The sequence below is a fragment of the Aethalodelphis obliquidens genome, unplaced genomic scaffold, assembly GCF_003676395.1.
Source record: "Aethalodelphis obliquidens isolate GAN/ISIS:26980383/991018 unplaced genomic scaffold, ASM367639v1 scaffold2, whole genome shotgun sequence".
Lineage (NCBI taxonomy): Eukaryota > Metazoa > Chordata > Mammalia > Artiodactyla > Delphinidae > Aethalodelphis > Aethalodelphis obliquidens.
In genome coordinates, this window is record NW_020837946.1 from 11,107,831 (window position 1) to 11,124,604 (window position 16,774).

General features: G+C 41.0%; 1 protein-coding gene across 12 annotated transcripts in view; it reads right to left on the reverse strand.

Annotated features, from left to right (window-relative positions):
- AGFG1 (ArfGAP with FG repeats 1) overlaps positions 1–14,855 on the reverse strand; it is a 72,402-nt gene extending 57,547 nt beyond the window's left edge. For 10 of the 12 annotated variants that reach the window (XM_027119560.1, XM_027119550.1, XM_027119531.1 and 7 more), the window contains exon 1: positions 14,466–14,746. In XM_027119560.1, coding sequence (XP_026975361.1) covers positions 14,466–14,632 — 167 coding nt within the window. In that variant the 5' untranslated portion in view covers positions 14,633–14,746. Of the gene's footprint in view, positions 1–13,570; positions 13,928–14,465 lie in introns of those variants that run through there. The other 2 variants (XM_027119523.1, XM_027119514.1) reach the window with 2 other exon arrangements.
- Between the last annotated feature and the right edge of the window lie 1,919 nt (positions 14,856–16,774).

Below are 16,774 nucleotides of genomic sequence, written 5' to 3' on the forward strand. Positions count from 1 at the left end.
CGCAGTGGTTGAGAGTCCGCCTGCTGATACAGGGGACACGGGTTCGTGCCCTGGTCCGGGAAGATGCCACATGCCACTGAGCGGCTAGGCCTGTGAGTCATGGCCACAGAGCCTGCGCGTCTGGAGCCTGTGCTCCGCAACGGGAGAGGCCACAACAGTGAGAGGCCCACGTACCGCAAAAAAAAAAAAAAAAGAGAGAAATGCATTTCTAATTTATAAATTATGCTATCAGGATTTGAAAATATTAATTTCAATAAAAGATGAGATTATAATAAAAATCATCATACAACAAAAAAACAAATCACTGAGCTTGAGTCAGTAGAAACAAAAGCTTTATGCCACCTCTTCCCAAGACTTTAGCAATTGGATTTATCAAATACAAAATACAAAGTAAATATAGCATGTAGGAAATGTTAAAACAAACAAAAGATGGAATAAAAATGAACAGGAAATTGTGTAATTATCAGAATAACAGTTAAATTTAAAAGTCAGAACTTTCAGAAATGAAAAATTATAAATGTGGAAATTAAAAATTCAACAAATTAGTTAAAGAGCAGATAAGACACACCAAAAGAGAGATTTGGTGAATTAGAAAACAGAAATAAGAAATAACCCAGAAGGCAGCACAGATACTTAAGGAGACGGAAAAAAGCAAGTGTTTTTAGAAAAGGAAACAAAACAGGGGTGGGGGTGGCTATTCTTGCTTTTGAGAGACAGAATTGAAAGAATGAAGGAGAGGCAATATTTGAAGAGCTAACGGCTGAGATTTTTTAAAATCCAATGAAAGTCATGCGTCTACAGATATAGGAAGCACAGCTTATCAAAATCAGGACAAATAAAATTCATACTTAGAAACATTTGGGTGAAACTTCAAAGATAAACAGAATATCTTAAAAGCACTCAGGGGCTTCCCTGGTGGCACAGTAGTTGAGAGTCCGCCTGCCGATGCAGGGGACAGGGGTTCGTGTCCCGGTCCGGCAGGATCCCACATGCCGCAGAGCGGCTGGGCCCGTGAGCCATGGCCGCTGAGCCTGCGCGTCCGGAGCCTGTGCTCCGCAACGAGAGAGGCCACAACAGTGAGAAGCCCGCGTACCCCCCACCCAAAAAAAAAAAAAAAAAGCACTCAGAAAAGACAAAGGAAACAAAATCTGACTGAAAGACTTTTCAATGGAAACCAGAAAATAGTGGAATATTATCTTTAAGTAGTTAAAAAAAAAGTTGTTAACTCAGCAAAAATATCTTTGAAGTCTAACATCAAAATGACATTTCCAGATAAACAAAAACCAGAGTCTACTCCCAGGAGATCTTCACTAAAGAAACATACAGTTGGCTCTCTGTGTCCCTGGGTTCTACATCCAGGAATTCAACCAACTGCAGATCAGAAACACTGGGGAAAAAAAATTCCAGAAAGTTCCAAAAAGCAAAGTTGGAATTTGCCATGTGCCCAGCAACTATTTACACAGTATTCACATTGTATTTACACCTATTTACATAGCATTTACACCTATTTACATAGCATTTACATTGTACTTATGACCATTTACATAGCGTTTACATTTTATTAGGTATTATAAGTAATTAGAGATGATTTAAAGTAAACAGGAGGATGTGTATAGGTCATATGCATCTTACATAAGGGACTTGAGCGTCATCAGATTTTGGTATCTGTGGGACATCCTGGAACCAATCCCCCAAGGATACTAGCGGATGACTGTATACACTTTAAGAAAAAAAATAACCCCAAGAAGGTTGTGCGATGCAAAGGGGTGAGCAAAAAAACTGGGAAACACATTGGCAAATCTAAACAAATAGCATCTGATTTCAAAATATCCTATGTATGGTGGAGAGGAAGGGGCAAATTTAACATTTTACCAAAAATAGCACTTAAGTGAGAGTACTCTGTATTTTTAAAGACTTTGTATTATTATTATTAGGGGAAGGTTAAAATACTGATTAAGTCTAGAATGTTAGGATGGATAATAAAGTTTCAACGGTGACCATAAAATAACATAGAATTTACAGCTTCCTAACCAGTATAAAGGGGAAATCAAATCAAAACAACCAAAAACACTGTCTTTTTTTTTAAAAAAAATTAAACATACACTTACCATAAGACCTAACAATTCCACTCCTAGGTATTTACCCAGGTAAAATGAAAACTTGTGTTCACCAAAAAATCTGTATATAAATAACTATGAAACAACTGGGTTGTTTCGTATGTAACAAAAACTGGAAACAACCCAAGTGTCTCTCAAATGAGGAACAGGTAAACTCCCAAGCAATGAAATACTACTCAGCAATAAGGAGAAATGGACTACTAGAATATGTATTGGGTGGGCCAAAAAGTGCCTTCGGTTTTTTAAGTAAAAATAAAAGACACATTTTTCATTTTCACCAAGAACTTTATTGAACAACGTATTCACCCTTTTGTTCTACTACCTTCTGCCATTTTTCAGGCAACTTCGTAATTCCATCTTCCCAAAACTCTTTATCTTTTTGAGCAAAGAACTGTTCCAGGTGCCTTTTACAGTCTTCCAGGGAATTGAAATTTTTTTCCATTAAGAGAATTTTGTAAAGACCGAAATAAATGGAAATCCGAAGGTGCAATGTCTGCTGAGTACGATGGATGAATCAGAACTTCACAGCCAGGGCTTCCCTGGTGGCGTAGTGGTTGAGAGTCCGCCTGCCGATGCAGGGGACACGGTTCGTGCCCCGGGCCGGGAAGATCCCACATGCCGCGGAGCGGCTGGGCCCGTGAGCCATGGCCGCTGAGCCTGCGCGTCCGGAGCCTGTGCTCCGCAACGAGAGAGGCCACAACAGTGAGAGGCCCGCGTACCGCAAAAATAAATAAATAAAAATTAAAAAAAGAACTTCCCAGCCAAGCTGTAACAGTTTTCGCCTGGTCATCAAAGAAACATGCAGTCTTGTGTTATCCTGATGAAAGATTACGCGTTTTCTGTTGACTAATTCTGGACCCTTTTTGTCGAGTGCCGCTTCAGTTGGTCTAACTGGGAGCAGTACTTGTTGGAATTAACCGTTTGGCTTTCCAGAAGGAGCTCATAATAGTGGACTCCCTTCCAATCCCACCATATACACAAAGTCACCTTCTCTGGAATGAAGACCGGCCTCTGGTGTGGTTGGTGGTTCATTTCGCTTGCCCCACGATCTCTTCCATTCCACATTGTTGTAGAGTATCCAATTTTCATCACCAGTCACAATGTGTTTTAAAAAAGGAATGTTTTCATTACGTTTCAGTAGAAGATCGCAGGCGGAAATATGGTCAAGAAGGTTTTTTTCACTTAACTTATGTGCAACCAAAACATCAAAGTGATTCACGTAACCAACCTGGTGCATATGATTTTCAACACTTGATGTGGATATTTTGAGTATGTCAGCCATCTCCTGCGTGGTATAACATCAACTGTTCTCAATTATTGTTTTGATTTGATCACTATCAACTTCAACTGGTCTACCTGGCCATGGAGCATTGTCCAATGGAGAAATCTCCAGCACGAAACTTTGCAAACCACTTTTGACATGTTCAATCAGTCACAGCACCTACTCCGTACACTGCACAAATCTTTCTGTGTGTTTCAGCTGCATTTTTACCATTCTTGAAATAATAAAACATAATATACCGAAAATGCTGTTTTTCTTCCATTTTCAATATTAAAATGGCCAATTTTGATAAGTCTTTTTAAATGCATGCTGATATGACAGCTGCCACATACAATCTAACAAAATTGTGTCAAATGAAGTTAAAGACAACTAAGTGCTACTACAGCCATCTTACAGAAAAAACGGAACAAACCTTTTGGCCCATCCAATAACAACTAACCTGAATTAATCTTAAAAGTATTATGCTGAGTGAAGAAGGTAATCTAAAAAGGTTATATACTGTGTAAATGACATTCTCAAAAAGAAAAACTATAGTTGTTGGAGAATGGATCAGTAGAGGCCAGGGGTTAAGGAAAGACAAGGGTTAGAGAGTCTTGAGGGGTAACTGAACAGGTCCATTCCATGTTCTGATTGTGGTGGTAGTTACATGAATCTATACAGATATTAAGACTCCTAAAATTACACAACAAAAAAGTTGGTTTTAATGTATGTCAACTTAAGAGTCCATGTTACTATCTATGAAACCACAATTTTTACACAAACTAAATTTTTTTCATCGGCAGACTACCTTCTCCATCTACCAAATTTGATCACTTAAATGAATGAAATCCTCAATCAAATCTGAATTACTCATTTATTTAGTTATTTTCAAGGTACATTCCTGGAAGCTGCTGCCACTTCCCCTTTTCTGCTAAGCCAAGTTTAGCTATCATGTGAATCCAGTGTTTATAAAACACTTTACTGTAATGACATTAGTCATAACTATTGGATGAAAGTGTTAGGCAAGTAAACCACATCATTTTTACAGTGCCAATATTGAAGTACCACCCATTCTGGATCCTAAAATACACGTTTTAAGTCTCCAGTTTAGTACAAAAGAAATTTTTTTAATGACTCATTTAATAACAGCAGTATTGATATTTTGAAAGCATGTTTGTCACTTAATTGGTTTCAAGAAGTTCCAAAGTCATCTACTGGTGGAGCCCAACATGCTTCTGCAGTATAATTAAGTCATATGCAGATTCCCAGGAGTTTTAGTTTTAACGACCACCACCCAGGTATGACTGCAACCAGATGGTGTGACTCATTCCATATGTCCATCAGTATGCTACTCTTAACTACGCAGCAAACAATCTTCCAAATAGCCATTTGTCAACTCAAATTACAATGTGTGCTAGATGAATAAGTAAGAAAACTTATTTAGCTAGTTTTATTAATTGTTTTTCTCCTGCTGGGGGAAAAGCTGGTTAAAATATTTTACTAGGCTGTGGAGATTTAGGTGGTTGTTAATGTTGGCATAAAGTAATAAAGCTAATCTGGCATTTAAATCTATTCCAATCTTAGTTATTTAGTAAAAATATTATATACAATGTTTCATATTATAAAAATTATACATTTAAGGGCTTCCCTGGTGGCACAGTGGTTGAGAGTCCGCCTGCCGATGCAGGGGGGTCCGGGAGGATCCCACGTGCCGCGGAGCGGCTAGGCCCGTGAGCCATGGCCGCTGAGCCTGCGCGTCTGGAGCCTGTGCTCCGCAACGGGAGAGGCCACAGCAGTGAGAGGTCCACGTACCGCAAAAAATTAAAAATTAAAAAATTAATAAATAAATTATACATTTAAAATCTACAACAAATGGAAGATGCCTTTAACAGGTTATCAAAAATCTACAGACTTTTGATACCAAGATATGTATTAGATAGTCCAGAATGTTAGTTTATCCAGAACACAACTTTAAAACACTGAAAATACACACACACACACACACACACAGTGCAAACTATAATTGTTATTTTGGGTTTTTGTTTTTGAAAGCCAGAAACACTACACTCACTGTAAGGTCCTTGTAACATTTAGGGCAAGCACCTAAAAAATAACACCCAAGTAACAATTTAAACCTAATTAAGGTATTCTTGCTAAAAGTGGACAAAACCCAAGTTTTAGAGAGTTTACTACCTCTCTAAGCTCTACTGAAATGACAGCAAAGGAATAAAAAAGCATTAACCCACAAAGAGAAGAACAGAGAACAAAGAAGGAACCCAAAGGCATACCAAAATCTAGAAAATTACCAGCAGTAACTGACTGTGCAGACTAAAGAAAGCCAAAACAGATGCTCCTGTAGAGGTGGGAGAAGCCAACTAAAGATGATTCCCACCACAGAACCCCTGGAAGATTCATGAAAGGAAACAAGCCACAAGTTGGGGGATTTACATAGGGTCAAAAATAGATTCCCAGTTTCCCTACTTCCATAAGACTACCCCTAAGATGTCCTAGGCAGAAGTCTGAAGGAAAATCTGATCTGGAGAGGCTATTCCAAATAGGTTCTGGACTCAGGCAAAGCTGAGGATCGCTACTGGGTACTATGCTAAGAAATGGAAGCCAACGGGACAGGCCACGACGGCGAGAGGCCCGAGTACCACCAAAAAAAAAAAAAAAAAAAAAAATTCACTATAGGTTCAGAATAGTAGGGATAAAAAGATCATACATACTCTCAAAGAGGGAGTGGAAAATAGGGCACAAAGAATGAGTAATAAGAATAGAATCAAACTTCTCAATAGCAGTACTGAAGGATTAAAGACAATTAAGCGGGACTTCCCTGGTAAGAGCAGTGGTTAAGAATCCACCTGCTGATGCAGGGGACACAGGTTCGAGCCCTGGTCCGGGAAGATCCCACATGCCGCGGAGCAACTAAGCCCGTGAGCCTCAACTACTGAGCCTGCGTGCTAGAGCCCATGCTCCACAACAAGAGAAACCACTACAATGAGAAGCCTGCGCACCGCAACAAAGACCCAACGCAGCCAAAAATTAATTAATTAATTAAAGACAATTAAGCGATGCCTTAAAAATTCCAAGGGTAAAGTATTTTCACCTTTGTGAATGTGAGGGCAGAATAAAACACTTTCAGCCATGTAGCTCTCAAAAATGCTCTCCCATTAACCTTGAATCAGGAGGCTAATGGAAATGCGGGGGTCCTGGAAAAAGAGGTTGCAACACAGGTTAGGCATGACGGGAATTTCCACAATGAAGGCAGGAGAAAGTCCCAGGATGACAGCTGCGGAGCAGGCCTAGAGAGCAGCATTTCCAGACCAGAGGCTGATAGAAGTACCCAGGAAAAAAAGAAGAAGTACCTGACATATCTGGTCATATTGAAAACAGTTATATACCTCAGCCAGAGATAATTTATCTGGGGATATAATAATGATACACACATGGAAAACAATGCAAATGAAGTAACCTAGACAATTACAAACTTCAGGGGGAAAAGGTTGTACAAGAAAGAAAATGTAGTAGTAATATACTGTATGACTTAGCTGAGAACAGTATGTATATAATGCAATAAGGTAAATACTAAATAGTGATTTAACCAAAAATTGTGATGTTATATTGAAGGAGTAGAAGCAGAGTATAGGTGGAGAGTGAGAGGAGTGTTAAGAGGGCCAAAGCCTTATCTTCCCTCTTATACAGTAGATAAGTCAATAGATAAAAGCAAAAATTGAAAAATTAAAAAAATAGCTGTAAGCATGCTAGCCAGAAATACTAAGGTAAGTAAAGAGAAAAAGAACCGACTGTCTATGGTAATCAGAAACAGAGAAAGGGAAGAGACGACTGCTGCTGCTCGTTATAAGTCTTGGCCTTTTTAAAACTATGTGCATATATTCTTCCGATAAAAATTAAAATTCAATTAAAAACTAAACATAAAAAATAATGGAAAATAAATGGTTCTTTCCCTTCAAAATCAAATTTAACTGACATATATGTAGGCTGGTTTCTTTGATGAAAAAACATTCCTAGAAAACATGAGGAATTCTTAAAATTTTAAATCCCTCCTATTTCAAAAATGCCAAGTCTCTTTACTAGACACTAGCAATCTTTTTATAGAAGTACCTACTGAGCACAACTGTTCCAAGTTAGAGCCACCAAGATTCACAGAGTAAGAGATAAAGATTAGAAGAGAGAAATGAGGAAGTTTTCACATCTTCCCACATTATTAGTTCTGCTGATTTTCATACTTCTCCCATCAAAGATCTTGCAAAATTTAACCAAAAAGTGGGGGAAGAAAAGAATTTTTAGAATCTGACACTACAAGGAAAATTCCTCTTCCTTTTCTAAACATGTATGTTTCTCTGTAACTTCCATACCTGGTCTTGTATCTCCCCCTACAGAATAAACCTATTACCTCTTCCACATAAATGCCTTAATTTACCCAAAGACAGTGAGTAAGTGAACAGCTCCCCACCCTCACTCTCTAGTTTTTTCTTCTTTAAGCTAATAACACTTCTGGTCCCTGCAAATATTCCTCTCATACAGAATTTCAAATCTCCTTATCCTAATCAACTGCCTTACACTATGCTCCAGTTTAATTCATCTCTTAAAATAAGCAACTAGAATAAAAGCAAAGTGTTAACTATGACTTCCCTCCCTCTAAAAAGCAGTTATGGTACCAATCAAAAAGAGACCATGTCTTACTCAGGAGTCTTTGGAAAAATATGTTCTAACTTAAAAACAAACAAAAACTCACTCCCCATACATAGAACAATTCAAATAAGGTTCCTATCCCTCCTATAAGTTAATAAATTTCATTCTCATCATGTCCAATCAGGTGTCTTTAGGGCAACAGCTCTAATGTGTGAGGCTGTAAAGGATGTCCCAAGGAACCTATTAACGAAGTACCCAAAGTTATGAATGATTTACTTTTTTAATATACATTAGAAGAACCAAAGGTTTATACTCCTAGATAATCATCGATTTGACCATGTGGATTGGGAAATGCATTACTGAGTGGAGGAAAAAACAGGAAGGGTAATGGCACCTAGTCCTGAATATCTCCACAGAAGCTTCTCAAGAATGTAAGCATTATGCATGTTGCATAGAGAAGACTGAAAATTGTCAGTCTGAGGATTTGCTTATTTTCCAAAGAGTGTACTGAAGTTAGATACAGAGCTTTCTAAAGAGGCAATAAATTTTAAATTGAGGTCCAGAGATCAGCAAGTTCCTTAAAAGAATGTTTTAATTCTTTTTATTTGTAATCCAACTCACAAAATTTTAATATAGATTTAATCTAGATAAATTGTACAACCAATACTTTGAAACTGACTAAAGGTCAAAGTGTTTACAATCACACTGATCCAAATTCACAGACAAATGAGAGAAGAACAGATACGAACTTGATATAAAAATGCCTTGGTAGCAAGTTATAAATGCCTTGGTACCTATGTGCCAAACTCAAAAAAATCACTATCAGAACCAGTCAGCACCATATCCCATTACACTCACAATACACAACAACAGTTTCTAAATAAGTCAATGAACAGACATTTGAAGCTAACTAAAACTATTTAAAGAAAAGCATGACATAACTATAAAACAAAAATGTGTGATACATCCATAAACTACCTGTCCTGCCTCTTAAAATCCAATGAAGTAAAATCTACCATTTAAATCCCTCAAATATAGAATTCACAACAATTTACAGCAAGCATTAAGAGTGTAAGCTACATTTTACAATTTAAAGTTGTGGAGGGTAACAGTACTTTCCTTATATGATTGTTACTAGAATAATGCCTGACACAGAGTGAGCAGTCAGTAATTCTAAATAGTAGTTATTATTATCTTATTTTTCATTTCTTTAATTTTTGTTTCCCCAACACATGTATTAGTGCCTGGACTTAATGAATATTTGTTTAAAAAGGGGGAAAAAAGGAAAAGAAAACCTCTGCCCTTCACAATTGAAAAAGTTATCAGTTTTCCCACTCACACTAAATTGAAGTTGTACTACACTGTCAAAATATCTCACTGAATGTAGCCATGTTAGAGTACTAAAAAAAGTGAAAAGGGAATTAAGGATATAAATCACCGCCAACTGTGAGCTCATGTGGTACTGAATATTATAAACAGAGTTCCAAAAGGGTATTTGATTGCAATCCACTCAAATGTTAATGAGTGTATAAAAACAAATGCCTCTTTTCATCTGTCCAACTTTAAAGTCAAAATTCTTATAAGATTCACCAAAAGACTCAAAATGCACACAAAATTAATAGAGTATAAGTTACTATCTGTCTACATTTATCCTCCTGTGAAATTCCAAGTTTAAATGCACTGTTCACATAAAAGGGCTGGTATTAAGTGGGACACGGTGTTTCTCAAATGTTATTTTTTATTTTTATCTAAACTCTCTCTGAAAAGTTTATGAATCATTTTTAAAGGATAAAACAACTCTCATATTATTTACTGATTACACAAATGCTAAAACTCTCCACAAAATAATTTGGTCTAAAGCTAGTCTTTAACTGTAAGTTCTTTAACATGAAGGTAATATTTTATGTTGGCTGTAATAGAATGCCATTCATAATTCTAAATATTTCTGTAGACAGAAGCAGAAAGAGTGACAAATCAATCTGTTAGAACAACCCCATTCTACCTCAGTGACAGTTTAATACATCTATCTCAAGTCTATTTTAAAGTTTCACAATCGGAATTCAGTTACATATTCTAAATAAGCATCATACAAGCACAGAGTGCAGTCATCTGAAAGAAAAAACAGGAAATAAAAGATCAGCTCTGGGCTTCCCTGGTGGCGCAGGGGTTGAGGGTCCGCCTGCCGATGCAGGGGACACGGGTTCGTGCTCCGGATCGGGAAGATCCCACATGCCGCGGAGCGGCTGGGCCCGTGAGCCGTGGCCACTGGGCCTGCGCATCCGGAGCCTGTGCTCCACGGCGGGAGAGGCCACAGCAGTGAGAGGCCCGCTTACCGCAAAAAAAAAAAAAAAAAAAAAAAGATCAGCTCTGAGTCTAGTAATATTAACAATAAGATACTTGTTCGATTTATTTAAACAAAGATACTGCTAAATATATGATAAAAGGCATGTGACTATCCCAAAATTTTAAATTCATGATAGTAGATACCCTTTACTGTGTATCAGCATTTTTTAGGCACATCAAGGTTTCTGACCGGCAGCTAACATGACTCAGTTCATATATGTACATCCACTGCTTAGCCCCATACTCAAAAATAATATATGTTAAATAAATATTCAATGAATTGTACCATTTAATCCTCAGAACAACCTTAAGCTATATATTACCATCTTTTATCACAAATAAAGAAACTGAGGCTGAGGGGATGGGGGTCCAGGCCAACCTACACATAGTGGCCTTAATACTTTGCCCTAAGTCACAAAGCTAGTGGCAGTGTCAAAATCTGACTTCAAAATTCATATTCTTTCAATTATACCATGGCATCTAAATAGCAAAGACATTATTATTAAACTCAATAGTTATATTATTCTTATTTTCCTATATTATTGCTTTCCAAAGAAAAAAATCCTCAGGAATTACTGTCCTTTCAATATTTCTGCAGCAGACATTTGATTCAGGATCCATTCTTTCCTTCACAAGGATCCCAGATTTCTGAGTTGGGAACCCTATCTTGGAAATCCTTGTTGTTCCAATAACGTCATGATAGAACGCATCCAATGAGGGCACTGGTTCTACTTAGCCGTATGACCTAAGCTAATCCAGACTGAATCACAACTTCTGGAAAAGTTGTAACAATGATATAAATTAAGGCAGTATGTAGCCCCAGGAGCTGGGAGCAGCCATCTTTGGATGAGGGAAATCGAGGCAACATCATTAACCACTGGATAAAGTCTTATTTAAAAACACACAATAAATTCCCCTCATATTTTCAAAGATTTTTTGATGTGGACCACTTTTTAAAGTCTTTATTGAATTTGTTACAATATTGCTTCCGCTTTATGTTTTGGTTTTTTGGTGTGGAGGCATGTGGGATCTTAGCTCCCTGAGCAGCGATCGAACCTGCACCCCCTACACCGGAAGGCGAAGTCTTAACCACTGGACGGCCAGGGAAGTCCCTCCGCTCATATTTTTAAACCAACTTGAGTCAGGTTTTGAGTTACATCTAAAGAATCCAAACTGATAGATTTTTTTATAAAGCTGCTTCTCATTTCAGCATCCTTCACATATTGTTCCCTACTCATGGAATATCCTGTCCCCCTTGTTAATAATGCCCCTCATATATTGGGGAGCTTTTGATATTATATATCCCAGGCATCATGTGAGATGTCAAACATACACTATCTCTAATATTGAAAACTAATCTACATTCCAAATGTATAAGGTAAACTTTATCCTCACCTTTTCATAGATGAGAAACTTCAAACTCAAAGAGACTGACATTCTCAGCACCACACAGTAAGTGGAGCCAGGATTCAAAACCAGGTTTATCTAGCTCATAAGTATTTGTTCTTTCAACTACATGAAGCCACCTGCCATGTGGATCTTGTCTTTAAAGGTCTTTGCTCAGGCATCAAATCTTCTGTGAAGCTTTCCCTATTCATTTATGTATTTCAGGGATAGCTCAAAGCTATGAAACATTACAGTGTATCATAACTATGTTTACATACTTAGAATGCAAGCTCCTTAAGGATAGTGGGATCCAAGTAGGACCAGTGCCTCCCACAGTACATGACACAAGTGAGCAATAAATATTTGCAGAATCACCCCTAAACAGAGATATGGAGTCCTATCTGTTACAGATTAAATTCCAATAAAATAAACAATTGTCATGTATAATGAGATATCCTTTCATATATAATGTTTCGGAAATGTGACCTCTAGGAAGAAATTTGTAAATATTTTTCATATTACACATTTGCTGCAACAAAGTAAATTTATACTTGCAAACGGCTACACAGAAATGTCAGAAATCCAGAAGAGTAAATATATACATACTTTCCAAACTAAATACTTGAAATGTATCAAAGGACCTTGTGTTTAGTAAAAACACTGGCATACTTATTATGCACATAATGCAAGTATACTCAAAACAAATTGGACTACTGGGCTTCATTTTAAAACCAAAAGTTGCCCACAAACTAAGTCTTTATTTGTAAATGAAAAGAATGAACCAGACTATCTCCTAAATACTACCTAGCTCTAGGATTGTGTTGTACTTCAATAACAACACTATCAACTTCTCAGAGTGCTTTCTTGACTCTACAATCTAAAACTAACCTCTCCGGCTTCCCTGGTGGCACAGTGGTTAAGAATCCGCCTGCCAATGCAGGAGACACAGGTTCAAGCCCTGGTCTGGGAAGATACTGAGCCCTCTGGCCACAACTACTGAAGCCCGCACGCCTAGAGCCCATGCTCTGCAACAAGAGAAGCCACCGCAATGAGAAGCCCATGAGTTGCAACCAAGAGTAGACCCCGCTCGCCGCAACTAAAGAAAGACCGCGCGCAGCAACAAAGACCCAACGCAGCCAAAAATAAAATGAAATAAATTTTAAATATATATATATAAATAAAAGTAACCTCTCAGAGAAGGTCTCTCCTATCATACTATTTTAGTGCATACTTGCCCCTGACATTTTTCTCATTTGATTACTTATTATGTGTTCCCATCTCCTCCACTAGAATGTAAGCACCAAGAGAACAAGGATTTTGCTCTAATCATCAGCACAGTCCAAGGCTTTACAAAGAACCTAGTAGGCACCCAATAAATGTTTGTTGAAGAAATAATAGTCATGGAAGAGTAATAATGCTTCTTTGCCCAACTTAAAAAGAAAACAAAACAAATCATACTCTACTAGGCATACCTTGCATTTTCCAAGAATGAGTTTTCTCATATACCCATTGCCTCAGTATTACTCTTACAAAGTTTTTTGGGGGAGAAGTGGGGTACCAAATTACTTTATTTCAAAGAGTGGTACAAGTGAAAGAACTTAAGTAGATATTTGGTAGACCAAAGGTTTTACGAACATTTAGTAACTACCACTTCGTCAATAACTTAGTGAATACAAAATAATTTAGCATATAAAAGCAACTTATTCACTTCCAAAATCATCCGCAAACTCTCCAAAAGAAACCTTCAATCACAGCAACAAAAGTCTTATGAAAACGCTGCTTAATGGAGCAAAGAGGAAGAAATACAAACCATCCCAGTAATTCAAGACAGTGGTCTCCCTTTTTCTGAAACAACGCTGTCTTTCCATCTCTCCTCATTTCTGTACACAGCCAGGACACTTAGCTATTGACAGAGAAATCTTACAGATGCCACAACCCTATTTACAATGACACAGCTCCGAGTCAATTCCTTATTTCCGCTAAAACTTCCCCCAAACTCCTCAAGACTCTCTTTGGACCATAGAGCTAAAGCCCCGCAGCCTCACATCTGCTTTCTCTGCCTCCCTCTCCCGCAATTAATCTTCTCTAACTTTTCCCTTGGGAATCACATCTCTGCCATCACGACATTTTAATCCCGCTACTATTCCTAAGTGCCGGCTTCCTCCCACTGACCTAGGTACTCTCGACCCGAGGAAAAAAAGCCCAAGCTAAGCGTCCCTGCTCTCTCCCACCCCAGCTTCTCCCCCACGCCCCAACGGCGCCCGGCAGGTGTATTGCTCGGGACCGCCGCGCCCCGGAGGAGAGGCGGGGCACACAAAGGACCCGCACGGCCGTCCCCAGCCTCCTCCCGTCTTTCCCCTGCAGTCCCGTCGGGTCAGCGCCCGGGAGAGCCGAGACCCGAGAGAGGCGGCGCCGGCTCCGCGAGGACTAGAGATGCTCACGCCGGGCGCCCCCTCCGGACCCCAACCCCGCCCACGCCCCACCCACAAAGGCTGCCCCGGGCCTGGACCCTCGCCCGGCGAAATCGAAAGCGCATCCCCAGCCCGGCGGCCCGGGCCCAGCGCATCCCGGCCCCTGGCCTCGACCGCCCCGCCCCGCGAGCCCGCGCCCCAACCGCCGCCGCCGGCCGGACCCCCACAGGACCAGCCGCCCGCTCCCCACGCCCGGGGAAGGGCCCCCCGCCCGCCCGGCGGCCCCGCACTCACAGGCTGCCGGAACAGGAGGTACAGACGAAGGAGCCGACCGTCATGTTCACGTAGGTGGGGCCGCGCTGGTCGCAGTCGAAGCACTTTCGGTTGTGCGGGAGGCCGGTCATGTCCCGCAGCATCTTCAGGTGCTTCTCCTCCTGCTTCCGCTTCGCGCTGGCCGCCATGGCTGCGGCGCCGTGAGAGGAGGCCGGCAGGGCCGGGAGCCGGGCGGCGCTGCGCCGGGGACCCGCGGTCCCACCGGCCGCCCTGGCCGCGGCCGCCGCCCTCCGTCAGCGCGCGCCGCCCGCGCCGGACCCGGCCGCCGCGGCGGGACTCGACTGGGCTGGGCGCGGCGCGGACGCTGCGGAGCGCGGGCTGACTGGCCACACCAGCCGGCCCACCTGGGACAAACGCCACCACCACCACCGCCGCCGCCGCCTCCGCCACCTTCCCGACTTCTCCTGAGGGGAAAAGACGAGGAAGGAGGACGGCAAGAGGAAGCCCGCCCCGGGCGGCCGGAGGCCAAGTGTCGGCCGGCGCCTTCTGCTGGCCAGGAGGAGTTACTGCGGCCACGCTTACAGGGCTAAGCGCATTACTTGGGTTACCTTCCCCCGCTGCCTAAAGCTCTCCAAGGGCTGCCCACTGCTTTGGGGATAATTCCAAGTTCCTCACCGTGTGCCCTAAACAGCGCTCCATCATCTAGCCCAGGCTGCCTCTCTCACTTCATCCTGGGTTATTCAGCCACAATGGATTTCCATTTGTATCCGAACACAGCAAGCTCCCTCCTGACTCAGGACCCTTGCCCTTGCTGTTCTCTCTATAGCGGGGTTTCTCAACCATGCCACTGTTGACGTTTTGGACTAGTTAATTTTTTGGTGTGGAGGCTATCCTGTGCGATGTTAGGATATTGAGCATCATCCCTGGCCTTTATCCACTAGATGCCAGAACGACCTCCCCACCCTTCCCACAGCTGTGGCAACCAAAATTCCCCGGACATTGCTGTATGTGGAGCGATGATAGAGGGAAGTGAAATCAACGGGACTGCGGACCATTGCTACACGTGAAAGACCACGGCATCCATGCATCCATGCAGCCTGGAAAGTGCAGTATTTCCATGTGAATATTTCCACGTTTCTGGAAAGTCACTTTCCATGAAATGGCTGTGTTTTATTGTCTTCAAGGTTCTAGCTGTTTAAAATCCTACTCCTTTAGTGTTTATTATGTTTTATCTGGGATCTCCCTTTAGGCTCCAAAAACAGCCTACACCCCAGTGTCTTCTTCACTACTCCACCCTCTGCCCCTCCCAGAGCTGGAGGCTAGGTGCTCAGTATTTATGGAATGAATGCATTAAGTACCTCATTTAATCTTAACAAGATCTCTTGTTAAGGTAAGCATTATTGTTCTTTCCATTTTACAAATCTGGAAGCCAAAGCTCTGGAGGATTAAGTAATTTACCCTAGGATACATGTGGGTTGGCCCAGATAGTCAGACTGTCGGACTCAAATCTCTTAATCACTCCAAAAATCCACAACCAGCAGGACGTTAAAAATCATCCCTGCCCCTCATTTTCCAAAAGAATACAGGGAGACCCAGTGAGTCCAAAGTCATTCAGCCAGTGAATGACTGAAAGTAAGATTAGAATCCAGGTTTCCTAATTGCCAAGGCCAGCCTCCAGATCTCCCATGAAAGTGACTGGATAAATCAACCGAATGAGACTTCATATTAATATAATACTGAGAAATGGAATATTGCCTGCCATATCAGTAAACAAAGAATGTCACTGTCATCAGTGATTGCAGCCACAGCCGATGGTGGGCTGGTGACCCCTGAGGAAACTCAGGAAGGAAAGAATACCTGCCATCTAGCAGCCATCAGACGGCAGCCACTCCCTGCGGTGAGCCCTGAGGGAACTCAGGGTGTGACAACATGGGATGTCGGCCCCAGATAGCTGAGGTGCCTATCAAAGGAATGATTTCAGTGAGCCCAGACTCTTGCATCTTCTCATACATAGAAAAGCGCTAAATTCCTTAACTTGAGATGTCTGGTTTTCTTTAACAATAATCTTTTGATGTTCTGACTACCTGCCCTTTGTTGCAAAACTCCTATATAACCTGGTTTCCCCCCTCACCTCACCTCCTTGGAGCAGTTCTCTCAGGGTTACTTGAGATGCTGCCTCCCGGGCTTGAAGTCCTAAAAATTCCCCCTGAATAAAACATAACTCAGTTTTAGGTTGTGAATTTTTTTTTTCAGTCAACAATACTATTAAAAATAATCTTTTTTTTTTTTTTTTTTTTTGCGGTACGCGGGCCTCTCACTGTTGTGGCCTC